Below are 25,844 nucleotides of genomic sequence, written 5' to 3' on the forward strand. Positions count from 1 at the left end.
CAAATAGATGCATAGGAGAGAGAGAGAAGAATGTGAGAAAAGGAGATTTTCCATCCTATGCCTATTTCAACACATATATTACCATGTTCACAATCATCCAATTATGTCGAGAGGGGGGCAAGACAATTGGATGATTTCTCCCTCTCAAAGTCTAGCAAGCTTGCATGGAGTATTCTAAGTTAGTGTCCCAAATATCCACATTGATTTTGGATGTAGAACTATAAATGATTCCAAATATTGTTATGTGTCCTAGAACCTAAATGATATGGTAGTATCCAAAACATGAAAATTAATGTGTGCATGTATTACTTATATAAAGTTTTGTATGTTTCTCTTACAATCTTCATTGCAAGCATGGCTCTAGAAAAAGGAGGAAGAAACCCAACAAAGGCTCGCGATTACATTACGATGTTGCCTAATAAGAAGTGGAAATGTAACTTTTGTCATGAGGTGTACTCAGGCTCTAGCACAAGAATCGGACTAAAATGCATTTTAAAGGGTTCAAAATTTTTAGTCATTATGAAAGCAATTGAATTAACGGTAATCCTTAATTTGACAGCACCCAATGGCTCTAGAGATGACTATGGTTCAACAGTAGCACGCAACTACATTACGATGATAGTAGGTAATCGTTGGAGATGTGATATCTGCCATGAAAAATTTTGAGGCTCGCCAACAATAATGTTATGGCACTTCGTGGGAGATATTAATAGGACAATGCCACAATGCAGAGGCGATGGTGCAAAAAGAGTGGCCGCCATCTTGCAATAAGCACCTGCTAATATTGGCATTGAGACAACAACGCATTCTACAGATGTGGTTGAAGTTGTCGCAAGCATGGAGAATAATGTTACGATGCTAGATGGCAGAAAGTAGAGATATAATGTCTACCATGAGGTATACATTGGCGCTCACTTAAGAATGAGGTTCAATAGTAGCATGCAACTACATTATGATGATAGCAGGTAATCATTAGAGATGTGATATTTGCCATCAGGAATTTCAAGGCTCGCCAACAAGAATGTTATGGCACTTCATGGGAGATATTAATAGGACAATGCCACGGTGCAAAAAGAGTGGCCGCCATCTTGCAAGCACCTGCTAGTATCGGTGTTGAGAGAACAATGCAGTCTACAGATGTGGTTGAAGTTGTCGCAAACATGGAGAATAGTGTTACGATGCTAGACGGTAGAAAGTAGAGATGTAATGTCTGCCATCAGGTATACATTGCTGCTCGCTTAAGAATGAGGTTGCATTTCTTGGGTGATGTGCATAGAGTAATTGCAAAATGCAAGGGGCTAAGAGCTTAGGGTCCCTGAAGCCATTGTTGCTACCAATTTGGGGCCTGTCGACCAACATTAGTGTTTTGGGAGTGTTTTGGGGCATTGTAAATCTTCTTTTTAATTGACGATAGTCGTTGAAGTGTATGTTGCATATGGTGAAACTAATTTTGCAACACGGTAAATATTTTCACCTTGCAGTGTCTTATTACAATGTCTTATTACAATTTACCATGTAGTGTTTTGGGGCATTCTAGATCTTAAATCCAATTGACGATTGTATGTTGCGTATGGTGAAACAAATTTCGCAACATGTTTCAATTGTGTGATAATAGCATTGCATTATTTATAATTCCACTTCATAGTATGAATTATGACAATCGTGCAACCCATATCCCAATGCATCCATGTTAATTACTTCAACAATTGCACAAAAATAGTTTGACATAATATCTCGCATGATATAGCATGGCATTATTTAAACATGTACATTAGTTACGTCAATTACACATGTTGTGTGAAGTGTGTGATAATATCATTGCATTTTTTACAATTTCACTTAAGTATGACAATTCGACATGGAGCACTTCAACCTTTTCACAATAATAATTTGACAAAATGTGTGGTTGTAAGCATTAATAGATTGGTTTACATTTCAAGTTGCAAGCTGTTTGTTAGTGTCTTGGAGATTGCTTCTCCATCGTCCAAAAATATTACTGTTACAAAAAATGGGCGTGGCAATATCCATACAAAATGAGCCCAGCAAAAAAATAAGCCAGAACATGGTAATATTCGTACAATATCCAGTATATGGCAATATCGATACAAAATGGGCCCGACAAAAAAATAAGCCAATAGATGGCAATATACATACAATATCCTATCAAAACTAGTGTTGCGTGCCAAAATAAAGTCCATAGAATATTTTCACTAGGTGCCTCGACCGACAATGGGTGGAAGCTGGTGGGTGCCTTGAGCCCCCAGTAAAATATGTAGGCTATGGTGATATAAGACCACAAAGCATCCGTAAACAATGGTGACACCGAGCACCATGCTGGTGATGAGCATCAACATCACAAGGATGATCAACATCGTGGTACTACTACTAAAACAAAGTATTACACTTTATGAGAATTGCTTTAAGACTCCATTGAAAGTAAACTGAATAAGAATTATTTCAATATACCATCATAAACAAAATTAACTAGAATTGAAAACGAAACGAATATTTATTCAATACACCATTGAAACAAACCTTTAATACAATTATTGCAAATAGATTATACATGACAAAAAAATGGTTTTACATTATATGTTAGATTGTATACAAAAATTTTCCTCTCCTGATCATTTAAATTCTACATACCCTCGGATTAGGAGAGTACATTGCGCCGATGCCGAGCATGTCATACAACTCATGTGCCATAAGAGCATTGCATGCCACACATGCACTTCTCACCTTTAAAGTATTCACGATGCAAGCAAGGTGAAAGCGATGATCACAAGGGAGGGCATAGTATCCTGTGGCCTGTCAAAATGATCTTGGTAGATTGGACAACATGGCCCATCCATGATGAACTGTAATTGTGCGGGTATTGTGGACGGTTTGCAGACGGTGAGGCTAACAAAATCGTGATTGATTACCGAGACTATGCCTCCTTCTTCGATATGTTGCAAGGTGGCTTGTGTAGCACGTGGGCTTGTTGAGAATAATTGGCTACTATTAGGCACATCTCCACGTATGCATTGTGGATATCAAGCCGTTGTCCAATTTAAGATAGTAGTGCATGCAATCGTTCATTGTCACCTTTCACCCGCTCAAGTTCTTGTAGCACCCGTCTATGCTCCATAGTTGCATCTTGTAAAGTTGCGCTAGAAAATGTGACATTTTGCTCGGCAATTGCTCCCTCTCCAACTTTCTCTTTGATATTCATAAAGAGGTTGTCAATCGTCACCTCAATCATCACCGAGCTACATGTTCAATAAGATTACATACAAGCTTATCAGTTGCGTTGGGCTGGAATTCTCCCAAAAAACCCAAAAGCAAATAGTCGACATGATGTTTAAATATTATATTCACCTGACATTGGACTATTGATGCGTGAGGGAGGTTCAGCTACCATGGGTCTGGCACTTGTCACACGTAGTTGCTTGCATACTCAAGCATTTGAGAGGCAAAGTCCACTTCACGATCAAGCAAAAACTTTGTGTGTAGCATCTTTGCAAAGTATAGGGCAATATCAGAGTGACATTTCTTTGCAAAAATCATCTCCCAGATGGTGGTTGCATTCTCTTTGAAGGCAAGCGGTTATGACACCATGAAATGGGCCATCGTATGTGGTCAGCAGCAGCAACTGAGCTCAGATCCCATAGCGTGAGTACATCATCATTCAATACGAGGGCCTTTATAGGTGCCCATGTCATGCCTTCCAGGTTGTGGAAAGGATTGGTAATGGCAATTTCCTTTGTTTACACTCTTTGGAGTAGTTATGTGGTGGCATCAGCCACATCCATCATGAACTTCATCGCTTGACTATAGCATGTGCGTTTGTCTTGGGCTTGGTACTCGACCTATGTGGATGGTCGAGAAGGTGTTCTTGATGATGATGCCATTGTTTTGATTTGTGAACACACATCGTAGAAATGCTAAACCTAATAGGAAAGATACGAGTTTAGGACATGAGACATACATACATTTCAACATTTTCTTCTCATACAATTGTAGAAGATTGCTTCCTAAAAATATCAAACCATAAATCCTTAATAACCAATCATGTTATCCAACATCCATTTCAAAACAGTGTAAAATATAATTTAGGAATATTTAAAAAGTACATGACATATAAACGAACAATGTTTGCAGGACAATTGGCAACATCATTCTGCGAATACTATGCTATCCAACTTGTAAATTGAGATATGACAAGATGTCAAAATTGCAAAAAACTATACATAAGTTTTCATATCATCAATTGGTCACATTGCGTCATTTTCATCAACATTGTGTGTGTGTAATTTAGTTAGCAACAAGTCCATTGTCATCCGCTCCCAAGGCTCATTCTGGCACAATTGGAGTTTACAATCCCATAATAGCTTTATTACATGCCTTGAGTATAATTGATCACTTGACATTGTGGACCTGCAACCCACAAGGAAGTTGGCTATTTCACCAAGTAACCAGCTGACAACATAGCAATCTGACATGTCTAACCATGCACCATTTGGTTGAAGGTATGCATCATTTCTTGCATATAGCTCTGGTGCAAACCTTGGAAATTGTGACTTTGGAGCAAGTGCTTGCTCTCAGTTTTGTGGAGACACCTTCCCCAATCAATAATGCTCACACGCATAGATTTTCCATTTGGTGTGAAATCCAGCACGTAGTTCCCGGCATTCAATGTGGTGTGCCTAAACCCCAGCTCATGCACTACTTTCATTGCACTAGCAATAGCTGTGCAAATGGCAAGGGCATTCTTACAGAATAGGCGTGCTCGCATCTGACTCCATGTATCATACCATGCATACTGAGGTTGCTCATGGGGGTTGCCTTGCCTTGCCCAACAATTCAGATAATCATGATACATGGAAGGTAGACTCATGAGCATGTCATGAATATGACCTCCATTGAAGTATGGACTGATTAACCAAAGATCACTAATGTGTGTGTAACCAATTATGCGACACACGGCCCTATGCATTATGGTCATTGCCAGCTCTGTCTTCAAAGATTTATGTGCATGTGCAGTATCGTGTCTCAACTTCTTGCCATCATAAGATAGGGTTGGCTTGAAACCTAGCACACCCTCTACCTTAACTTGATATAGTTTTCCTTCCACTCCCCCGCCCAATTCCTCAAGAATTGTCAATGCAACTAGTGGGAAGTGTACCGTTGTAGAGCACATATTGGCAAACTTCATGTATAGATCTATGTGTACCTTGTTGTCTTGCCTTCTCATGTCTATTCTGTCTGAGGAACCACTAGGTATAATATTGCATGGCGACATTCGATAGTCTACCGACTGCCCCTTTCTCCTTTTGGTTTTTTCTATGAATGGTCGCGTGGGATTCTTTCCATTCTATGAGCCACCTAGCCAGCTTCCTTGCTATGTCTGTCAAGGGCTCTGACTACTTTACCATTTCCCATTGAACAACTATATCACCCAACACTCTAGGTAGGAAGTTTAGTCTTTCTCCTCTGTCCGCTCCACCTCTCCATGCCTCGTCCACCAGCTACAGTCAAATTGAGCAAGTATGCATTGATGCATTTCATCTAGCTTAGACTTGGTATGAGGAATCTCTCTTATTTGCTCCTCACTTAGTGTAATGATATGTCGAACGCACACCTTGTAGACAAGGTGTTGCAACTCGATTCTCCAAGTGTCTCTCTCTCTCTTTGAAGGGGTGGCTGCTATGAGGAAAGCAAAGGTTCTACTACCATGATGATGTGTACATAGGAAAACCAACGTAGAATCAATTAAGTAATTCACAGGCCAAGGCCCAATCATAATGCATTATGTTAACACTCAACAATAATTACAAAAACAAAAGCAAAAAAATCACGTAATCAACACAACAATCTACACTATGATACGATGAAAGTGAAAATCAAATTGTATGTACAAACACATAGAACATGCACAACACAATTTCTTTACACATGCTAACATGAATTTCTAATAGATAATTATAGCATGGATCCTACAAGCAACAGCACAGCTCATACAAGCAATTGAGGTGCAAGCAAAATATAGGTAAGCCATACTTGGTTCAAGAAACCCTATCAAAGGAGGATAGGCTACAAAAGATGAAACATGAAAACATATAACAACAATCATGATTCAATGAACCAAGATGATCTAGATCAGCGATTGTGTGATCACACATCTTGAGTTTGTTGGGAAGGTCTTCGTCGAGATGAGTCCGGCTAGCCAAAGTGATCTATCATCCGGATAATAACCAGCTCTATTGACATCTATGTACAATATATATGAATATATGATACTAGACCAAAGCGAGGTGAATCCAGCCGGCTGAAGCAAGCCATCACCCGGCCCTGATCATCGGCCTTGATCGTGATACTACCTAATAGAACATCACTCGAGGCGAGATGAATCCAACCGGCCGAAGCGAGTCATCATCTGACCCCAAGTGATAGACATCATACATGCACACACATATAAGCAAGCAAAGATAAAAATCACACATATTCCTCTCTCACTTGCCCTCTCTCTCTTTCCCTCTCTCTCTTTTCATCTCTTAAATGGGGTGAGGTGAATTCGGCTGACCGAAGCGAGCCATCACCCGGCCTTGATCATGATATTACCTAATAGAACATCACTCGAGGCAAGATGAATCCAGCCGACCAAAGCGAGTCATCATCCGACCCCAAGTGATAGACATCATACATGCACAAACACATAAGCAAGCAAACATAAACATCACACATATTCTTCTCTCTCTTTTCTCTCAGCTGGGACAACATGATTTTGTAGTCTAGAATGTATTAGGCTAGCATGATCAAATGTAATAATCAGAAGGTAGGCTAAGTAGGTTTATATGACTAAATGCCATATGGATAATGTATTGGATATGTTAATTGATTAATATAAATGGAGCACTCACACATGTAGGTCCTAGGACAGGAATGCATGGGTATGCATTAATAAATGGTAGACATAAAAGTGTCATAGGCTAAGGGTAGAATAATGGGGTATGCCCAAGGGATGGATCCCAAGAGGCATGAGAGGTTGTGACCTCTCATATGCATAGAGTGTGTGCATGAGGCATTATGCATTTGTATGTGGTATGTGGATTGTAGGAGCATTCTAGTAGTTGGTAATAGCAAAAATACACTCACGTGGGCACTCCTTCCACCCCATTTGGAGGGTCAATGCTTCTAAAATTCTACATCATTTTTTCACACGTGTGCATCCTCCAACTGGTTCGTGACAAGTGGTATCAGAGCAGTGATTCTCTAATTGTGTGGACCTGCCATGTGAAAGCTATTACAAATGTCGACATCAGCATAACATCATCAAGCCAATAAACATTCACCCAACAAACATTCTCCAGGGAGCTTTCTTTCTCTTTCTCCTTTACCATTGTCAATTTCGTGAGAAGACAATGGAAAACAGTGGAAGAAAGAAACAACATCGAGTTTTGTTCTTTCTTAGGATTTATTTACTGTCATGAAGCGGTCCTTTTGGTGGGTGGTTGGGAGCTACCATCGCAACGAGATCCTTACATTTCCAAATTAAACCCCGCACATATTACCTCGCCCTGTGATCCCCGGTAGTCCAGGCTCAAACTTGAGGTTGCAGCGAGCAAGTCTCACATAGTCGTCGTCTATTTAAGGCTGCTCCCCCTAGGACCTGTGCCCTCATTAGCATCCTGCATCGCCTTTAAGGCACAGTGGCCTGTGTGGCACTTGCTGTCGTGCACAACGCACAGGTGTGCCATGTGGCACGTTGCATGACTTGCAGCCCTGCCAACCGCCTTTGTAGCCTACGCCCCTACCTGCAATCCCGCCCATGCTGGTTCTCTAGCAGCCACATCAGCTGCCAGTTACCTCTGCCTCCATTGCCACGTCGACACTTCAGTCTGCCTCTCCCTATAATTGCGTGGGCTGCCGCCGTCAACCTCTATAACCCAACCGCCTTTGCCCTGCCACCACGTATCAATGCTGCCACGGATGTGCAGCCGCCTCTACCCCTCTGTAGCCTCTGCCCTTCTATAGTCGCCGTTGACATTTAAGGGCCATCTCCCCCTCGTATCTCAAAAATCACCCTCCTTCCTCTCCTTAGTTCCTCTCCTTAATTCCCTCTCCTTAGTTCTCTCCTCCTTAGTTCCCTCTCCTCTAAGTACCCCTTTCTCTCCTTTTTGCCCCCTCTCTTAGTAGAGAAGGGAGAACACTAGTCAGGAAGTAATATGGAAGAAGCATGGTTGCTTCATAATTAGTAAGAAAAAGAAAAAGAATAGTTACATTATTTGAGATACAAAATAAAGGAAATATTAAAGAAAATAAAAAGAATTGGGATTTGAAATAATAATAATAATAAGAGAAATAGAAAGAAAAAGACCATTTAAAAAGGGAAATGAAGTGGTGATAAAGGAGGTGGCAATATTGGACAATGAGGTAGCGGTGACGTTATAGGAAGGGCAAAGAAGTAATTTGTAGGATATAGAAATTAGGAAAGATTATGAGAACATAAAATCAAGGAGTACCATAGATGAAGCAGGGTCGCTTCACAATTAGCAAGGAGGGGATTGCTACAAAACACTAGACGGCTACAAAACACTACTATCAAAAAACACTACAAGGATGAGTTATATTATCCTAAGAATGGCCACAAAGTGAGGTAGGATTAAAGTTACAAAGAGAGATGAGACATTCAATGGGGGTAGACCTTGACACCATGATGGAGGCATAGAGTAGTAACATTTAGAGGATGGAACTAGATTAGTTGTGGGGGTAGGAAAGAGATCATGAATCCTAGAAGGAGACATAACAAGTGATGTATCAACTTGGAGGAGTAACCATGAATAGGTTAGATGGTGAACGAATTTGGAGTAGCTGGAGGAAACTTGAATGAAGGCTACAAAAGTGACTCGTCATCTAGAAAAGAATGGAATACACAATTGCACGGTGATGACAAGGGTCAAATGATTGACCTACTTAAACTCAAGATGAGCATTTATGACAAAGAATCAATTAATAATGCATTTGCATGTAGGATAATAAAATAGTAGATGCAGATATTGAAAATAGTGATTCATTTGGAATGATCATTGAAAAGGTCCCTAGTCCTACCTAGGTGTTGGACTAGGTGGTGGATATGTAAGCGCTTAGTAAGGTCTAGTGACCTTAGAGAGATCTCAAGTAATTGGTAAGTCATGGACACATGACTATGGGTGGATCCACAATTAGACCTGATGGTCTAGAATGAATACTCAAGCAAGATCTGGTGATCTTGATCTTGTCAATTAGGCCTATCTTATAACTTTTGGGACTGATCAACCTAAAACTAATGGTTCCAAGTTGGTCACTTGGAACTTCGACCAATGCATGCATATGAGGGAGAGAGATTAGGAAATGGTATCCTATTGGAAAGGAAAAGTAGAACGGATCTAGATTCCTCTACTAACTCTAATGGATAAAGTTAAATTAGTCTTTGTAGGAATGTCCAAAGCAAAGGAGTATATAGACGACACAACATGAGAGATAAACACTGTCTTTCTTATTGATTTATTTGAAAATTTGCTTTAAAGGAACATACTAATGTTGGACTTGTTTGGCAGGAGTACTAGACATGAAGATGAAACATTGAAGATATTATATGGAAGTTTATGCAGGAACCTAATGAGCGCTAAAGACCATGAAGACAAAGAAGAATACCTAGTAGATGAGGACATCTATGTCCCAAGCAAGAGGGCATGTCACGACACAATTTTGTATTCTAGAATGTATTAGGCTAGCATGATCAAATGTAATAATTAGAAGGTAAGCTAGGTAGGTTTACATGGCTAAATGCCATATGGATAATGTATTGGATATGTTAATTGATTAATATAAATGGAGCATTCACACATGTAGGTCCTAGGATAGGAATGGGTAGGAATGCATGGGTATGCATTAATAAATGGTAGAAATAAAAGTGTCATAGGCTAAGGGTAGAATAATGGGGTATGCCCAAGGGATGGATCCCAAGAGGCATGAGAGGTTATGACCTCTCGTATATGCATAGAGTGTGTGCATGAGGCATTATGCATTCATATGTGGTATGTGGATTGCAAGAGCATTCTAGTAGTTGGTCATAGCAAAAATACACTCACGTGGGCAATCCTTCCACCCCATTTGGAGGGCCAATGCTTCTAAAATTATGCATCATTCTTTCACACGTTGCTTCCTCCAACCGGTTCATGACACAAAGTAACACATAGTGGTCTACATAGAAAATGAATGGGTTGCCCAGAATATAATGCTAAAATTTTTGAACATTATTATAGACCATCCTAAGGGATTCTCTTTCAATAATTGAATAGTTCATCTCCATCATTGAGAACATTTAGCTCGTGTAGTAGAGCGAGAATCCAAGGTTGAGCTTGAATGGACACAATTGCCATCTCAAATGCGACCACATGTGTGACATAATCAAGTTGGCTGCAGTGCTTTTATGGCCATCTCTTTCAAGATCTAGAGTACTTCATCTTGTTGCAAATTTCCTTTCCTAATGGATTGCTTGTAAAAGTTGAGGAACCCCATGAATGAGTGCATTTGCTTATGCTATTTGGCTCTTTCATCTTTTGTAAGGCATGAATTGTTGACTTCTCAATCATGATTCCTTTGCTTGAGATCATGTGACACACAAAACATATATTTCTAGGCATTAACAAAGATTTGTGTCCCTTGAAACTTTTGGAACACCTATTGTAGGCATTTGAAGTGTGCATGCTTTATAATATAGACGGAGGAATCTTTAGGAATACAACTAAGAATTTATTGATGTACTTGTAGAGGTTTCCACCATGAAATATTTGAACAAGGCCAGTGCATTCTTTAACCCAAAGTACGTAACTTTGCTTGAGGATGCTCCGCATTCAAAGTTTGATCATCTATTCATCGAGCTTTTGATAGTTGGCATTTCTCTTTGGCACAATTGTGATTGGGAACAATCAACCACTTCGTTCAACTTGGTGACTTTCTCAATTGATGATCACATTTTTTTCAATGGTAACAAGGAAAGCAAATGCTCAATGTGAATGGTAGTGTGGCATCATATAGGCACAAGAATCAAGGAGGAACTATGAAAAAAGTGGGAGGGGGGCAAAGAGGTGGGTACTTGTGAAAGAAAAGGAGGGTTTAGTAGGAGGGAATGAAAATGAAGGGGCCAGAGCAGGGGTTTTGAGGGCAAGGGAGTGTGGAGGGGAAACTTAAGTGTGATACGAGATGTGGGGGTGGGGGAGGGGGCTTTACAAAGGATGGGGGGAAATTTGAGAGGGGCGTACTATACATATCAAGGGGGTAGAGAGGGGAGGGGGAAAGTTGGAGGGGAGGGTAAATGCACGTGCCTAAGCACAATCCTCAAGGGGGGGGTTGAGGGAAGCAGGTTCTTGAGGGGGTAAACTCTTTTGGAAGAAAGAGGGTATAGAAAAAAGAATGAGGAAGAACACAATTGGACTGGAAGAAATGGTGAAGGAGATGAAACTTGTGGAGGAGATAAAAGGTGAAGGTTTGAAAGTGGTGGAGGAATGGTGGAAGGGGGGAAAGTGGTGGAGGAGAGGGAAGGTGGAGGCGGTGGAAATAAAAGAGTGTGAGAAGGGGACATGGTGGAGGAGATAAAAGGTGGAGATGATGTAGATGGTGGTGGAAATGGTGCAGATGGTGGTTGGAATGGAGAAGGGGGTTAAAAGTGGTGAAGATAATGGTGGAAGAGATAGACAAAGAAGTATAGTGAGAGAGGATTCAAAGAGAGGAGGGAATGCAAAAATGAAGGACGGAGGGATGAACTAGAAGGGGGAAGATTTAATAAGATTTTTTCTACATTCAATCTAGCTAGCTATAATTGGAAGCAATTTTCATCTTTTATCCTTTGAGGGATTTATACAAGATCATTTGTTTAGGGTTACTTCTTTATTCAAGCTCATGCATGACTTGCATCTACTCAAGATGCTAGTCTTCCCAATTGTGGCACCAAAATGTTTCCACTTATATGTAATTTCCAAGTTTCAAGGTGTTTGTCACCTATGAGTATGGTAAATTGGTCATCATAGAAGAGCAATCAGAGTTGTAGCATAGGACTTGGGTCATATTCCAGTTGGAGATGTAGGCTAAAGCATGAGAAATGGTTCTCGTATCATTTTTTGTGAAGAGGATGCATTCTTCAAATGATTTGATGAAGGTTTCCCCCCTCCATTGGGGTTCAATGCTAGGGTTGAGGAGTGGAGAGCTTATCTACTTCCTGGATCAAGGCATCAAGGGTTGAGAAGTTTAAGCTACAATTCCATGGGGTGTTAGAGTGGGAGGGGGAGAGAAAAGTAGTGGGTAGGGAAGGGAGAAAAGAGTGGTGAAGAAGTAGAAGGAGGGGAGAGGAGAAAGAGGGAAGGAGGAGGGAGAGTAGGAGGAGTTGGGAGTGAAGGGAAGAAGGAGGGAGAATAGGAGTCGAGTGGAGGCAAAGGAGGAGGACAAGATAGAGGAGGAGAAGGTAAGGAGGAGGAGGAGAAGGGAAGGAGGAGCTAGGAGTGCAAGACTCTAGGCTACAAGGGTGAAAGCATGCTAGTACACATTGATAGTGTAAGGTATCATGGACATAAGGAGATCAATCATGTTGATAGTGTAAGGGACACAAGGAGATCAAGCAAAGGAACACAAACAGTGAACTAAGCAGTGAGCCCCAAGAGTTGAGAGCTTCATTCCATTAAGTATGTTCTTGAGTTTCAATCTCATGTATCAAGGACTAGTGTTTTCTCTCTCTAGTCTCAAAATAGAATCCAATTTCTTGATGCAAAATGGATGATCCATTAGATCTAAGTGGAAATAGAGTCCTAGCTAGAGTGTTCTCTCATCGTAAGCATCACCTTCTCACTAAATCTAGTACTTCTCTCTCTAGACCACGACTTTGAAAGTACATCCAATCTCTTATAGAGAGTGTTTTGGATGTACCGATCCTATCAAATATGCTCTTAGTCTCAATGCATTACAAGCAAAGCTTTGCTGACTCCACACATAATTATGCTATGCACTGCTTATTGACTCCTTGGGTTGCTCCTTAGATTAATACACAAATAGGGTTAATGATAACAATATTCAAATTTAGGAAAGCACAATGCAACCTCATAACACTTGTAAGATTCACAAAAAGACCTCATGAAGCTAAAATGTGGATAAATGTTTCTAGAGAACTCATTTCCAAAACTTTATAAACACGAAGACGCATCTCACAAATCTATAAGGAAATGCAACCTTTAGTTCCACTTCAAAGCCAAAAGAAAGCCTTCTAAACTTCAAAAGTGTCATATCCCTCTCCCTACAACTTAATTTCATAAGATTCTGAATGTTTGAATAGCAACCACCACACTCTTCTCAATGGTGAGAGTAGATTCCTTGATGCTTGAATAGCAGCAACCCACTACACTCTACCCAATGGTGAGTAGAGTGCTTGAATAGCAACCCACTACACTATACTCTATGGTGAGTTTGAGACAGAGAAGGCTAACCTTTGATACCATGTTGAAATGCAATGTAGAAGCAAACGAATCGAACATAGAGGAAACAAGTATAAGAAACAACGGTGGGAAGAGAAAGAGTGACAAAGAGAGAGAGAGCACACGAACGTGTACTATACAACTCTTTTACAGAATCCACAAAAGAATGGGTATAAACATACAAATCCTATAAAGGCTGCTCATGCCTAATCTAGCATTAGCTATTATTGTATATTAATCCATATGCTCACACTCTAATTCACCAATTAAGCAGGTTTTGTCACATTCTTGCATTTTAGCATTAATACATTCATGATTGCCTAATTGTAGGCACATGCATAGAAGCCTTTAAACCTAAATGGGATGGATATTTGGCAATGTTTAACGTGGCCCAACTAGCAGGTGCTTTACTTGTGGATCTTATAGTCATGCATAATGATGGTTTTTGTTTTCAAGAAATAAAAAATTTACTAACTACTTTGGAGGTACAATATAAAACATATGTGCTTAAAGACAACATAAAATATTATGCTATTAGCATCAATGTAATGAAAAGAAATCTAACTAAGAACATGAGCATAAAACTACAAGGTTATTTTGGTGTGTGTGCGCCCGTGCGTGTGTGAGTGCACATGTGTGTGTGTGCAAGCCTTTTGAACATGCATAAAATTAAAAAACTAGAAACAAGAAGCAATAAACCAAACCCATGAAAGAAAACCAAGAATTAAGACTTACAAACATGAAGAATGAAACATATAAAGCATATATGGAAATCAACAAAGTATGTGTATTTTCATAGTTCCAAAAATATTAATGGAACCTTACATATCGCCAAGGATGTTGATGGATGCTGCAAAAGCATCCATGAACCCCAATGTAGGTTTTATGGAGGCTCATGTAATTGGCAAAAACATACTAGGGGCATTGTTTCTATATTATAAAAATTTTGGAGTCAAAAGAGGGGCCTTGTAAGCAATCCCTTCTTATGGTGATATGGAAGGATATGGTGAGTATCAATATCACCCCAAAAGGGGCCTTGTAAGAGAGCCTTGCTTATGGTGACATGTAAGGACAATTTCATTCATTTTCTTTCTTTTTCTCCAAAACAAAACTCTATAATAGTAGAATTTTGATTGTCTTTGAGAGCTAGGTATTATGTGCTCCATGACAAAAAGGTTTGATGAATGCAACCATGAGATTGTTTCTATATTACACAAAATTTGGTATGTGGGATGCCTCTCATGTTTCAAGGTTTGAAGTTGGCTAACCAATTGTGTGGAAGATTAATCAATGCTTGAGACTAAAGCCCGTTTGTGGAGCAATTTTCGGGCAGGGATGCTTTTCACATGTAGTCTGGAGGAGCCTGAACTTTCGTTGTAGGAAAATGAAGGTTTTCATAATATTTGGAGCGTGGGTGGTCTATGAGTGCCAAACAAAAAATTGTCGTCCGGACGATCAAATTTATATATCCTTGTCAATTGGTATAAGTACACGGGAGTTCAACACCCCTACTAGATGAGCGCATCTGGATGGGTGTGTAACCCGCCTAACTCCATTCGACTAGATTTAGATGCTCATTTGGGAGAGGCTAAAATGAAATCGTTTAGACTTCACAAGCAGTTGTAGCTTGAATGAATAGATTTTTGACTACTTTTTGATTAGCCTTCTCCTTTAGTGCTAGCCTTTGTCATGGCTGAGTTTGCCCTTCATCTCCGGAGTGCCGACAAAAACTCAGTACAAAGACCTTGTATAAAAGGATGCTCAAGTATGTGTGTGGTCTACACCCACTATTGGGCGCTGATGACTTCAGGGGGATGTCATAGTAGCTAGTCCTTGCTATGGGTGATGGAGTTTATGGTTTTCAATCGTATGAGTGACTATCGTGAGATTGAAATTACAGGTTTGGGAATATTCCTGGATTCATCTAGGTATATAAATAGAGGTGCCCACCTCCAAGAAGGAAGGGATCTAGGATGTTGTTCGGGGTCGGCGGAAAGCCTTTTTCCAACATGAGAAAGAGTGATGCACACTTTAACCGGCAAAATGCACACTTTAACCGGCAAAATTACAGAGAAATCCTCCCACCCGGTAAATTTCAACTGGCTAATCAAAGACTGGCGGCGGCGACTGGCAGTTATGTGGCAATGAGGAAGGAATCCAAATCAAGAGCTCACGGAGTCGTTACATCATGCAAGGGTGACTTTCGGCTGAGCATGGGGTGAAACCATACTGAGCCGTCCTAAAACCAACCTCAGGGAGCCGAGGAGGCACTGGGAATTCTTTGGGTGGCTCTACGCGTATTTGTTCACAATTTTCGCGTTCAGCTACTGCAGGACAGACCTCAGGTACCGACACAATTTTTAAACTGGTTTTTGGCCTGCCCCAAATGGGGAGGTCTTCGAATACGTTTCGAGTGAATGAGAAAAATGAGCATTCCTTGAAATTTTAATAGTCTTCGTTTTAGATTGGCTACTATTTGCATGGCTGTGTGTGGGGGTAGCCCATGGGCTGCCTGGAATATCTCGGCGGTTTCCACTAAAAGCATATCAGCATCAAGGATTAATACCGGCCCAGGCCTGCAGCGCTGATTGTGGGGCCCAGCTGCTACATTGCGATTTCTGCGTTCGATTGTGAGGGTTTCACATATCAATTGCTCTGGGCAGGCCCTTTGAATGTAGTTCAACTTGTTTTCATCGTGATCATGCTTCGTAGAATACTTTATGGATCCTTCCGAGTGGTGAGCAGCAAAGCAAGTATGCAATGAGTCTGAACTAATGACTTGCTCATGTAAAGCTGTAAATTTGCTACTCTGACGAGTCTGTTGCAGATTTCTTAAGTAGATAGACGGGTCAGGTTGGGTCAAGACATGCTCAAAGAATCGGAGTGCAACGGAATGCACATTCCCAAAGCATGCAGTGTTCAGACCGGCTTGGTGGAGTGTAGCAAGGCCAGCTCTAGGCCTGGATTACAGATAAATGCATCTAAAGCACGAGAACGTAGAGGGAAATGTGGCAGGGAGATGCTTAGCTTAGAGGAGGCACTCGCTTATTTGGAACGGATGTCCCAGCTGCCTTTGGTTGAGGACATTACATGCATTTTGCTCAAGTGCTTGAAAAAGAAAAATGTAGCATGTATCAAGCGCTTGCATGCCTACATGTGCAAAAGTGGGCTGGAAGATCATAAATATCTTGGGAACTATCTCGTCCCAATGTGGGTGCAAGTTGGAAGTTTGTGCGATGCTCAGCAGGTTTTTAACAGCTTGGTTGATCGGAATGTCTATTGTTGGACTTCTCTTATCATGGGTTATATTGAATGTGGGGAATCTGAGCATGCTCTCAACCTATACCAGAAAATGCAGGAGGATTGTGTGCATCCCAGCAAGTACACGTTCATGGCCTTGCTGAAGGCTTGTGCAAGGCTGAAAGATGCGGAAAGAGGCCAAGAAATACATGCTAAGATTGCTGCAAAGGGATTGGAAATAGATATTATTCTTGGCAATACCTTGGTCGATATGTATGTCAAATGTGGATCCCTTGTGAAAGCAAAGAAAGCATTCGACAAGCTACCATCTCGAGATGTGGTCTCATGGACTCTGCTAATTGCAGGATATGCCGAACAGGGGCTTGGTGAGGAAGCACTGAACTGGTTTGAACAGATGCAACTGGAGGGTATTTTTCCGGATGCTCTGACGTTTGTTTGCAGCTTGAAAGCTTGTGGTACCATTGGAGCTATAGATGAAGGCCAAGAAATACATGCTGAGATTGTTAAAAAGGGGTTGGAAAGAGACCTTTTTGTTGGCAGCATGTTGGTTGATATGTATGCCAAATGTGGCTCGCTTGCCAAAGCACAGGAAGTGTTTGACAGGCTTATAGCTCGAGATGTAGTCTCATGGAATGCCCTAATGGCAGGATATGTCGAGCACAAGTTTGGTGAGGAAGCTTTGAAGTGTTTTGAACAGATGCAACTGGAGGGTGTCTCTCCAGATGCTCTCACGTTTGTTTGCAGTCTGAAAGCTTGTGGCATCATAGGAGCCATAGATAAGGGGCAAGAAATACATGCTAAGATTGCCAAAAAGGTGTTGGAAAGATATCCCTTTGTTGGTAATACCTTGGTTGATATGTATGTAAAATGTGACTCGCTTGCAAAAGCACAAGAAGCATTTGATAAGCTTCCAGTTCGTAATGAGGTTTCGTGGAACATCCTTATTGCAGGATACGCTGAACATGGTCTAGGTAAGGAAGCACTGAACTGTTTTGAACAAATGCAATTGGAGGGTGTCTCTCTGGATGCTCTCACGTTTGTTTGCAGCTTGAAAGCTTGTGGCAGCATAGGAGCTGTGGTCCAGGGTGGAGAAATACATGCTGAGATTGTTAGGAAGGGGTTGGAAAGAGATCGGCTTGTGGGAAGTGCCTTGGTTGATATGTATGCCAAATGTGGCTCCCTTGCAAAAGCACGGGAAGCATTTGACAAGCTTCCAGTTCGAGATGTAGTATCCTGGACTGCACTGATTGCAGGGTATGCTGAACACGGGCTTGGTGAGGAAGCGCTAACCTCTCTTGAGCAGATGCAACTTGAGGGTGTCTCTGCAGATTCTATCACATTTGTTTGCAGCTTGAAAGCTTGTGGTAGCATAGGATCCATTGACAAAGGCCGAGAAATACATGCTGAGATTGCCAGAAAGGGGCTGGAAAGGGATGTTCTTGTTACCAACACTTTGATTGATGTGTATACCAAGTGTGGCTCCCTGGAAAGAGCACGGGAACTGTTTGACAAGCTGCCAGTTCGTGACATAATCTCATGGAACACACTTATTGCAGGATATGCCCAGCTAGGAGAAAATGAAATTGTTTTTCATATGCTTGAGAGAATGAGAGGGGAAGGCATAAAGCCAGATGGGGTAACACTCCTTAGTGTTCTTACTGTATGCAGTCACACAGGTCTAGTGGATGAGGGCCAGAAGTGCTTTGGTGGCATGAGTAAAGACTGTGGCATTACGGAAACTATCGTGCACCATACTTGCATTGTTGATCTCCTTGGACGTGCAGGCCAGTTAGATGAGGCAGTAGCGATGGTGAAGAAGATGCCTTTCCATCCTAATCTTGTGGTGTGGCATACTGTCTTGGGTGCTTGTCGAAAGTGGGGTAATGTCGAGGTTGGAAGACAGGCCTTTGAACATGCAGTTCAGTTAAATGAAAAGGATGCTGCAGCTTATTTCTTGATGCATCACATCTATGCAGACGCTCACATGCAGGAGGACAAAGAGAGGGTTGAAGCAATGAGAATGAATGAACAAGCATGGGAGAAGCCAGGAGGTTGGTGGACTAGTGTTGGCGAAACTATGCACTCTCTTTTGGTGGATGATGCAAAATGTTCCTAGGGACAAAACTTACATGCAAGCCGGAAGGTATATACCATACTACATGCAAGCTAGAATATATTCTCTGATACTGATGCAAGCTAGAAGATATCTCAGAGAATAAGAGGGGAAGGCATAAAGTAAGATGAGGTCACCAAGATATTTCCCACACTATATGCCTAGCTAGGAGAAAGTAGTTGTTTGAGAGAATGGGAGGAGAAGGCATTAGGTGAGATGAGGTCACATTCCTTAAGTCTCCTTACTGTATTCAATCATCTTGTGGGTTCCTAGAGTGTACAGTTGGTATACCTTGTCCTCTTCTACACACCCAATCTTATGCACCACTCTCTTTTGGCAGCTTGTCCTTAGCCACATGAGTGGAATTAGCTAACCCCAAACCTCTCAAGATTAGCCTTGTATCAAATCCATACCTCCACTGGTGTGATATCCCTTGAAGCATTGGTGTGAAATCTATTTATTAGATATATGGAAGTGACCACCTCTTCTTGTTTGCCATATCTTTGGCTTGCATCATGCTCCCTCCAAGCACAGTCCATTATAGTATTCTTACATTTTGCTACACCATTTGTTGAATAGTTTTTTTGTTTGGTTGTGAATGGCCCCTTTGTTTGCATCTTATTGAGGCATTTGTCATAGTTGTGACTTGTACATACAGATTTGTATATATTGGGTTTTGCCTATCTTAAAAAAGAGTTTCAAAATCATTAACTATTGTGTCACTAAATTTGATATCTTAGTCATTCGAATGTTTGTGTAATGTTTTACTTATATTTTAGGCTTTACGCACTTTGATAATGTATATAAGTTACAAACAAGGATGGCACAGGCCAGATTACAAGGGAGGACATAGAGAGAGCCCTATGCTGATTGACTTGGGCCTAGGCCACTAGGCTGGTTGCCACACAATATGACCACTGCATCAGGGCCACCAGGTTGGTCGATGTATCCACCGTGGCTTGCATGAAAACACGTATCTTGCAATAAGACCACGCTGTGGTGGACTTGGGCTTTCGGGCGTAGTAGCCACCACCTGCAGTACCTGTGAGCTGCACCAGCCCCCCCCCCCCTCCCCCGATCACACTCCTCTCTGCTACCTGTCATACCTGCATGGAGGGTGAGTGTACGTAAGGTCTTCACGAGGGGGATGTGCTGATTTTTTTTTTTTTCAAAGAAAGGAACCTTCTATTAATGCTTGAAAGATTTCATACAAGACTGTTGGAATGGTCACCTCCGCATCTGTAAGCCCCCAAATGAGGAGAGCGTGGGGGAGGGAGACCTAGGGCAGGATGTGCCCAAGAGAGAAGAAAGAGAGGGGGCTGCCACATGGGCAGCACCTCACAGCCAAGAGTGAAGAGATGGCTGCCACATGGACAGCAGCAAGGCTGTCATGTGGGCAGCACTGCTCAAGAGCATCCTGGAGAGCCTGGAGCAAAGGGACGGTACAGGTGGGTCAGGAGCACAAGTGTACGCAGCAGGGTACAAGGCTGTGCAGATCTAGGACAGATGGCGCTGACATCAGCATGTTTATGGAGCAGGGTACAAAGCTGTACGGGCTGAATGAGGCCTGGTGGAGCAGCAAATGGGGCTGCCAGTGGGTAGTGGCATGCCTTATATAGGGCTGGGCCCTTGCCTAGATTGAAGGGCCAAAGGCCCGAGAAGTGTGGGCCAAAGGGCCCTAGTTTTGTGAGCCCTTAAAGGGCTGGACCAGCCACAGTCTGGTCGGCCAGATTAGGGCAGGCTGGTCGGTTTTTTTGACAGGGCCCTAGGCCTATAAAAGGAGAGGCACTTGCCTCATTTCATTATCCAGCAAGTCAGCAAACATAGGAGCAGCAGGAGCAGCAGAAGCCTGATCTTTGGGCCTACATCCAGGAGGCAAAGCAGGGCCAGAGTTGCTGCAGACTGAGCTCACTTGGGGCTGAAGCCTAGGCTGCCTACTAGGACAGCAAGGTGCTGAGATCTTTGGACGGAAAGTCTACTTACGCTCGAGGTGGAGCACGCGGGCTCGAGTCTAGAGATAACTGGCTGATAGGAGAAGGACCTTGCGGTAAGATTAGAGGACCACACCATTGGTGGGACTCTGGATCTATATCTTTTGTATTGTGTCCATAGTTTTGGACGGAAATATATTTTGGTGGTTTCTCTATCTGGCTGGTTCATTGTCTATTGATGAGTCTGCAAATCTATGTGACGCACATTAAGTAAAGAAGTTTGTGATTCCACACCCCACACCACACTGTGTGAGCTCCTGGGCATTACTATAAGTCTTCCGCTATGCGTACCCTCTGTTGGGTCATTTCTAAAATGGTATTAGAGCCCAAGTAGGAGGCTCACAGGTGTGGGAGCCTGAAGGCAGGGACCTTGCTGAAGGATGACCATGATTTAGAAGTTCTTGGGAATCGACTTCCACGACTGGAGGATTGTGCCCTTGCGAGAAGGAGGGTGACTCAGGTTCAGTCAGGTGCGTTTAAAGTTCGCGGTCCAAGTTATCTGGAGATGTACTTTTGTTGCAGACCTTGCCAAAGGAGACAGATTAGGGTCTGGATCCAAGCTTCACCCATCTGTCTCCTCCAAGGTACAGACGAATATCCCAATAAGCTGCCCCAAAGACAGCCACCAAATCAGGGTGACCACATCCAGAAGGTCACTATTTATGGACATAGCGTTTTTCCTCCTCTAGTTTGGCTCCCCGAAAACTGCTCTAGATCTTGTGGAGAGAAGCCCTATTCTCCTGGGCCCTCATTTGGTGTATCTTATTCCTTGGTATTGTCGATTCACATGGAGTCGGCTCACCATTTTCCTCGCTTTCCAGTGACACTCCGCTTCCCGGGGCTTCTCAGGGAATATAGGTCCATCCTTCCATCGGGTGGGCTTTTGGCACAGGTTTAGAGTACCCTTCAGAGTTGGAGGTGGCAGGGCCTCGAGGGAGGTACTCTTCGCCAGAGATAGTGTTTGATGTGCAGGCAAAAGGGCACCTAGCTAGAGATTGTACGAGAGGCCTGAACAGGGCGCATCCGTCCTCACAAGAGACATAGGGACAACATAGTGACATGAGAGAGGATGGGACTCGGAGGCCACCCAGGTAGTCAGCGACAGTGGGTAGAGTCCCAGACCCCCTAGGTTGAGCCTTCAGAGGGAAAGTGGACCAAAGTGGGAAAGAAGAAGCGAAGTAAATGGGCGAGAAAGAACCACCGACAGCGTGTTTACCGTAAGAGGCAAGCACAGGCAGCTACGTAGTCACATGGAGATCAGGTTGGTGGCCCATAGGTAGGCGTACCACGAGATTCGGAGAGAGGGCCCTCGACCTCATGACATTCTTTAGGCCCCTCCGGAGAGCTTATGTTCTTAGCAGCAGACATCACATGCCGATACTACCTTCTCCTTGGGAGGGCCCCAGAGGTTTGGTCCCTAGCATTTGGAAGGAGCGAAGGGGTATGCATTTCGGTATCTTAGGCGATGCCCCCAGAATTATTTGCATAGGTCGAGCTCATTCTAGGTCATGTAGTGTGGATGGGCCTTCAGGCAGGAGAGGCCCGGATTGGTTTGAATGTGTACGCACCCATTTGCAGATAGCACCTCTCGGCTTTCTGGCGGCAGCTCGCAGATTGCCTCCCAAAGGTGGACTCATGGATTATTGGAGGAGACTTCAATAACCTAAGATTCATGGAGGATAAGTAGGGAGGTGCCTCTTTCGCAGAGATGCCAGTTGGGGAGAGGAGTATCTGGGAGTAGTTTATTTTTGCGATCAGCGGCAGGGATCCATGGCGCGAGCCTGAGTTTACTAGGCTTCTAGACACTCTTCTGGCTAGAGAGGTGGTTTGGGAAAAGGTTTCCTCAGTTGTTTCGTAGGGTCTTAGTAGACGTCTGGAGGCGCTTGTTATGGAAATTATATATTTGATATATCTTGCTTTGGATATTATTATTTTAGTCGTGTGACTATGGCAAAGTACTCCTTAGGAGTGCACTGGACGTGGCAGGGGTCCTAGTGGATACTTTGTGTGGTTAGTTGGGGACGCCTGACTAGCTTGTGTTTTGCCATGCTAGATGATCGGTATTGTGGGTGATTCCATGTTAATATTGATGTTGCTTGTGTTATTGGTGTTGTGCTTGCTTAAGCGCGGTTATGTTGGGATGGGTTGATTCGTTCAATCGATTGTTAATAACTAATGTAATTGGCGGCTTGAGTTCAGGTGATGGAACTCATAGCTCGCAAAGGATTGGAGTTAGTGCGAGGGTACCGATCGAGGTGTTGCACAGCTGTGTGTGAAAGAAATACCTTTTTGGTTTCAGTGGTATTAGAGCCTTGGTGACGCTCTCGTGAAAGAAGAAGGCTACCTTGTGGCTCGTGTGAGAAGTTAATAAGAAGTTTCTCTTGACAAGGACGAAGAAGAGAAAGCCCATGGGAAGAAAGAAAGGGAAATTTCGAGGCTCTGACCATGGTCATTTTGTTGCACGAGAGGGAGTGGGTGCAGTGATAGAGAAGTAAAAAATCAAAATTAAAATTTCAGCACCATTGTTTTGCGCAATCAACCTTGACCATTGCGCCTTGACAGCTGACGCGAAATTACGCAATCCAAACTCCACTATCTTCAGAGCTAGGCTCACATCAAAGCTCTACACAATCGTGGTAATTGCGAGCACAGAGTGATAGCACCCCACTTGCAGATGCCGCACTCCCGACAACTGCGCGCACCTCAGTTTCTGAGGATCTCCGTCGGGTCTGGACTCTGCCAACCTGCTTAGCCCGCGGCCCGCCTACCTAGCCTACTGTATCTCTGCCGCCTGCAAAAATTCGGCCCACGTGATTTTTCCTTGTATTCCGAACCTTACAGTGCCTGCAACAGGCCTTCCGTCATCGCGGACATCAACACGCATCGGTCCCACAGTGTCCATAGCGCCGCCCTTGGGAAAGAGGCCTCTGCAAAGGTGTGGAAATAAAATCTGCCGCCACCAATTATCTCTGTAGTTCTGCAGCTATTGCTCACGTTGAGTCACGCATCTTCAAATCACGGACCTACGAAGAACTCTGCCATCGAAGATAGCAGCCACTGCAGCCCTGCAGTCTCATCATAGTGGCCACCTCCTTTGTCTCTGCCATCGCGCGACGCAGACGCCTCAGCGTTTTCAAGCGAAAGTTCCTTTTGATTTCTTACAAAGTAAAGGACCCCAAAGGTTCAAAGGCCCTCTAAATAATTTATTATTAAAAAAAAAAAAAGAAGAGAGAGAGAGCTCTTAAGTTCAGAAAAAGAAGCTTTCTTTTTGGCAATCTGCAACACAAAAGTGAGAGGCCACTCCACCGACTAGCAAAGGCGTATTAAAAAAAAGAAAGAAAGAGAGTGCAAAGCAAAATCTGAAGAAGCTCGAATCAAGAAGGCGATTGGAACCACGAATCACTGAGCAATTAATTGGAGATCAGTCGAGCGCATAGACGACTACGAGCGACATCATGGGTCACATATCTCCCACTCTAGTCTTTTCTACCTCCGATCAAAGAGCGAGATAATTGAATTCTTTTGCTTTATATTTCATACACTTAGTATCTTCCGCCATCCATTTCTTACCATATACTCGAATCACACTTTTTCATCTGTTTAATTTTTCATACACTTAGTATCCTTATTTTTCTCCGCTCTGCTTTATTTGTATTTATCGCATTATCATGGCGCATCAGCCACAACCACCCACGCTTCAGGAGCAATTAGACATACTTCAGGCACAGTTGGCCGATGAGCGTGAGCATAGGGAGAGATTGGAAAAGAAAATTGATGGTAAGAAAAGAAAGAGGCATTCATCTGACGATGATTCCGACGATGATCTTATTATCAGGATAGTCAAAGCCACACTGAGAGCACATAATTCAAGGAAGGAGAGTAAGATAAGTAGAAAAGCTTTCTCATTTCAAAATTTCGATGGAAAGAAAGAAGCACGCACTGTCTTGTCTTGGATTAATCAGCCAGATGATTATTTTTCAAGGGATAAATTCTCTGAAAAAGACAAGATTAAATGTGCTGCAAATAATTTAGTAGAGAGTGCTGCACTTTGGTGGAACATCACTAAGCACATTAAAAGGCGACCCAAATCTTGGAAGTCTTTTCAAAAGCTCATCAAGAGAGATTTTCTTTCCTCACATTTCAAAGCAAAAGCTACATATACTGATAGATTTTGGCAAACGTTGATCCAATTACAGTCCTTAGAGAAAGTTAATGAGCGAGATTAACGCAGGAAGTATGTGGCAGGTCTAAAATCGAAGTTGAGAGCCGAGATTAACATGTTTCATCCTCGCTCACTGAACTCTGCGATTTCTCTTGCAATGAATTGTGAGAGGAAGAATGGGATCCAAAAAGAAGGAAAAGATTTGGAACGGTATGTACCCTTCCATAAGAAAAAGAGATTTGATAAAAAGCCTTTCTTTAAATCTAAAAATGGTTTTGTTCCACAGAAGACAGATTCTTCTTCGAAGCCAAACGGTGGAAATTTTCCAAAGAAAGAAATAAGGTGTTTCAAGCGCAACAAGGTGGGACACATAGCCACTGAGTGTCCCAAAAGAAAGAAGACCTCGACGGCGAAAGTGCACATGATGGACGACGAAGCAACCAAGCAAGAGGGAGGTAAGTATAATTGTCATGCTCTTCTAAAAGTGAAAGGTTTCATTAATGGCAAAGAGGTTGTTATTATGCATGACGATGGTAGTACACATGATTTCATTTCGGAAAGAGCCTTAGCAAAGCTAAACCTAGAGTCTTTCCCATCTAACTATAAGGTCAAAGCTGCTTTTACCAAAACAAAGTACAATTGCACTTAGTACAATTGCACTAGAGAGGTCAAGAATCTTACAATCTCAATCAAACCCCACAAGGATACACGAGACTTTCTAGTGGCACCCTTACAGGGAGTGGACATCATCTTAGGAATGCCATGGAGGCATCAATATAATCCTAAGATAGATTACGATTCGCATCAGATGTGGATTGAGAAGGACAGAGAAGAAA

The 25,844-nt window shown here is 42.5% G+C and overlaps 1 protein-coding gene across 1 annotated transcript; it reads left to right on the forward strand.

Moving 5' to 3' along the window:
* Positions 1-15,531: 15,531 nt before the first annotated feature.
* LOC147888326 (pentatricopeptide repeat-containing protein At4g39530-like) lies at positions 15,532-19,378 on the forward strand. Its single transcript, XM_087392920.1, has 2 exons — positions 15,532-15,826; positions 15,946-19,378. Exon 2 carries the CDS (start codon positions 16,348-16,350, stop codon positions 18,856-18,858), a length of 2,511 nt encoding a protein of 836 aa, XP_087249046.1. The 5' UTR covers positions 15,532-15,826; positions 15,946-16,347; the 3' UTR covers positions 18,859-19,378.
* The last annotated feature ends 6,466 nt before the right edge of the window (positions 19,379-25,844 follow it).

This window comes from Dipteris shenzhenensis, chromosome 21 (assembly GCF_047967505.1).
Source record: "Dipteris shenzhenensis isolate YYH24624 ecotype China chromosome 21, Dip_SZ_1.0, whole genome shotgun sequence".
NCBI classification, from domain to species: Eukaryota; Viridiplantae; Streptophyta; class Polypodiopsida; order Gleicheniales; family Dipteridaceae; genus Dipteris; species Dipteris shenzhenensis.

What these genes read in the sequence shown, in the direction of transcription:
- LOC147888326 (XM_087392920.1), top strand. Translation starts at nt 16,348, where the DNA reads ATGCTCAAAGAATCGGAGTGCAACGGAATGCACATTCCCAAAGCATGC.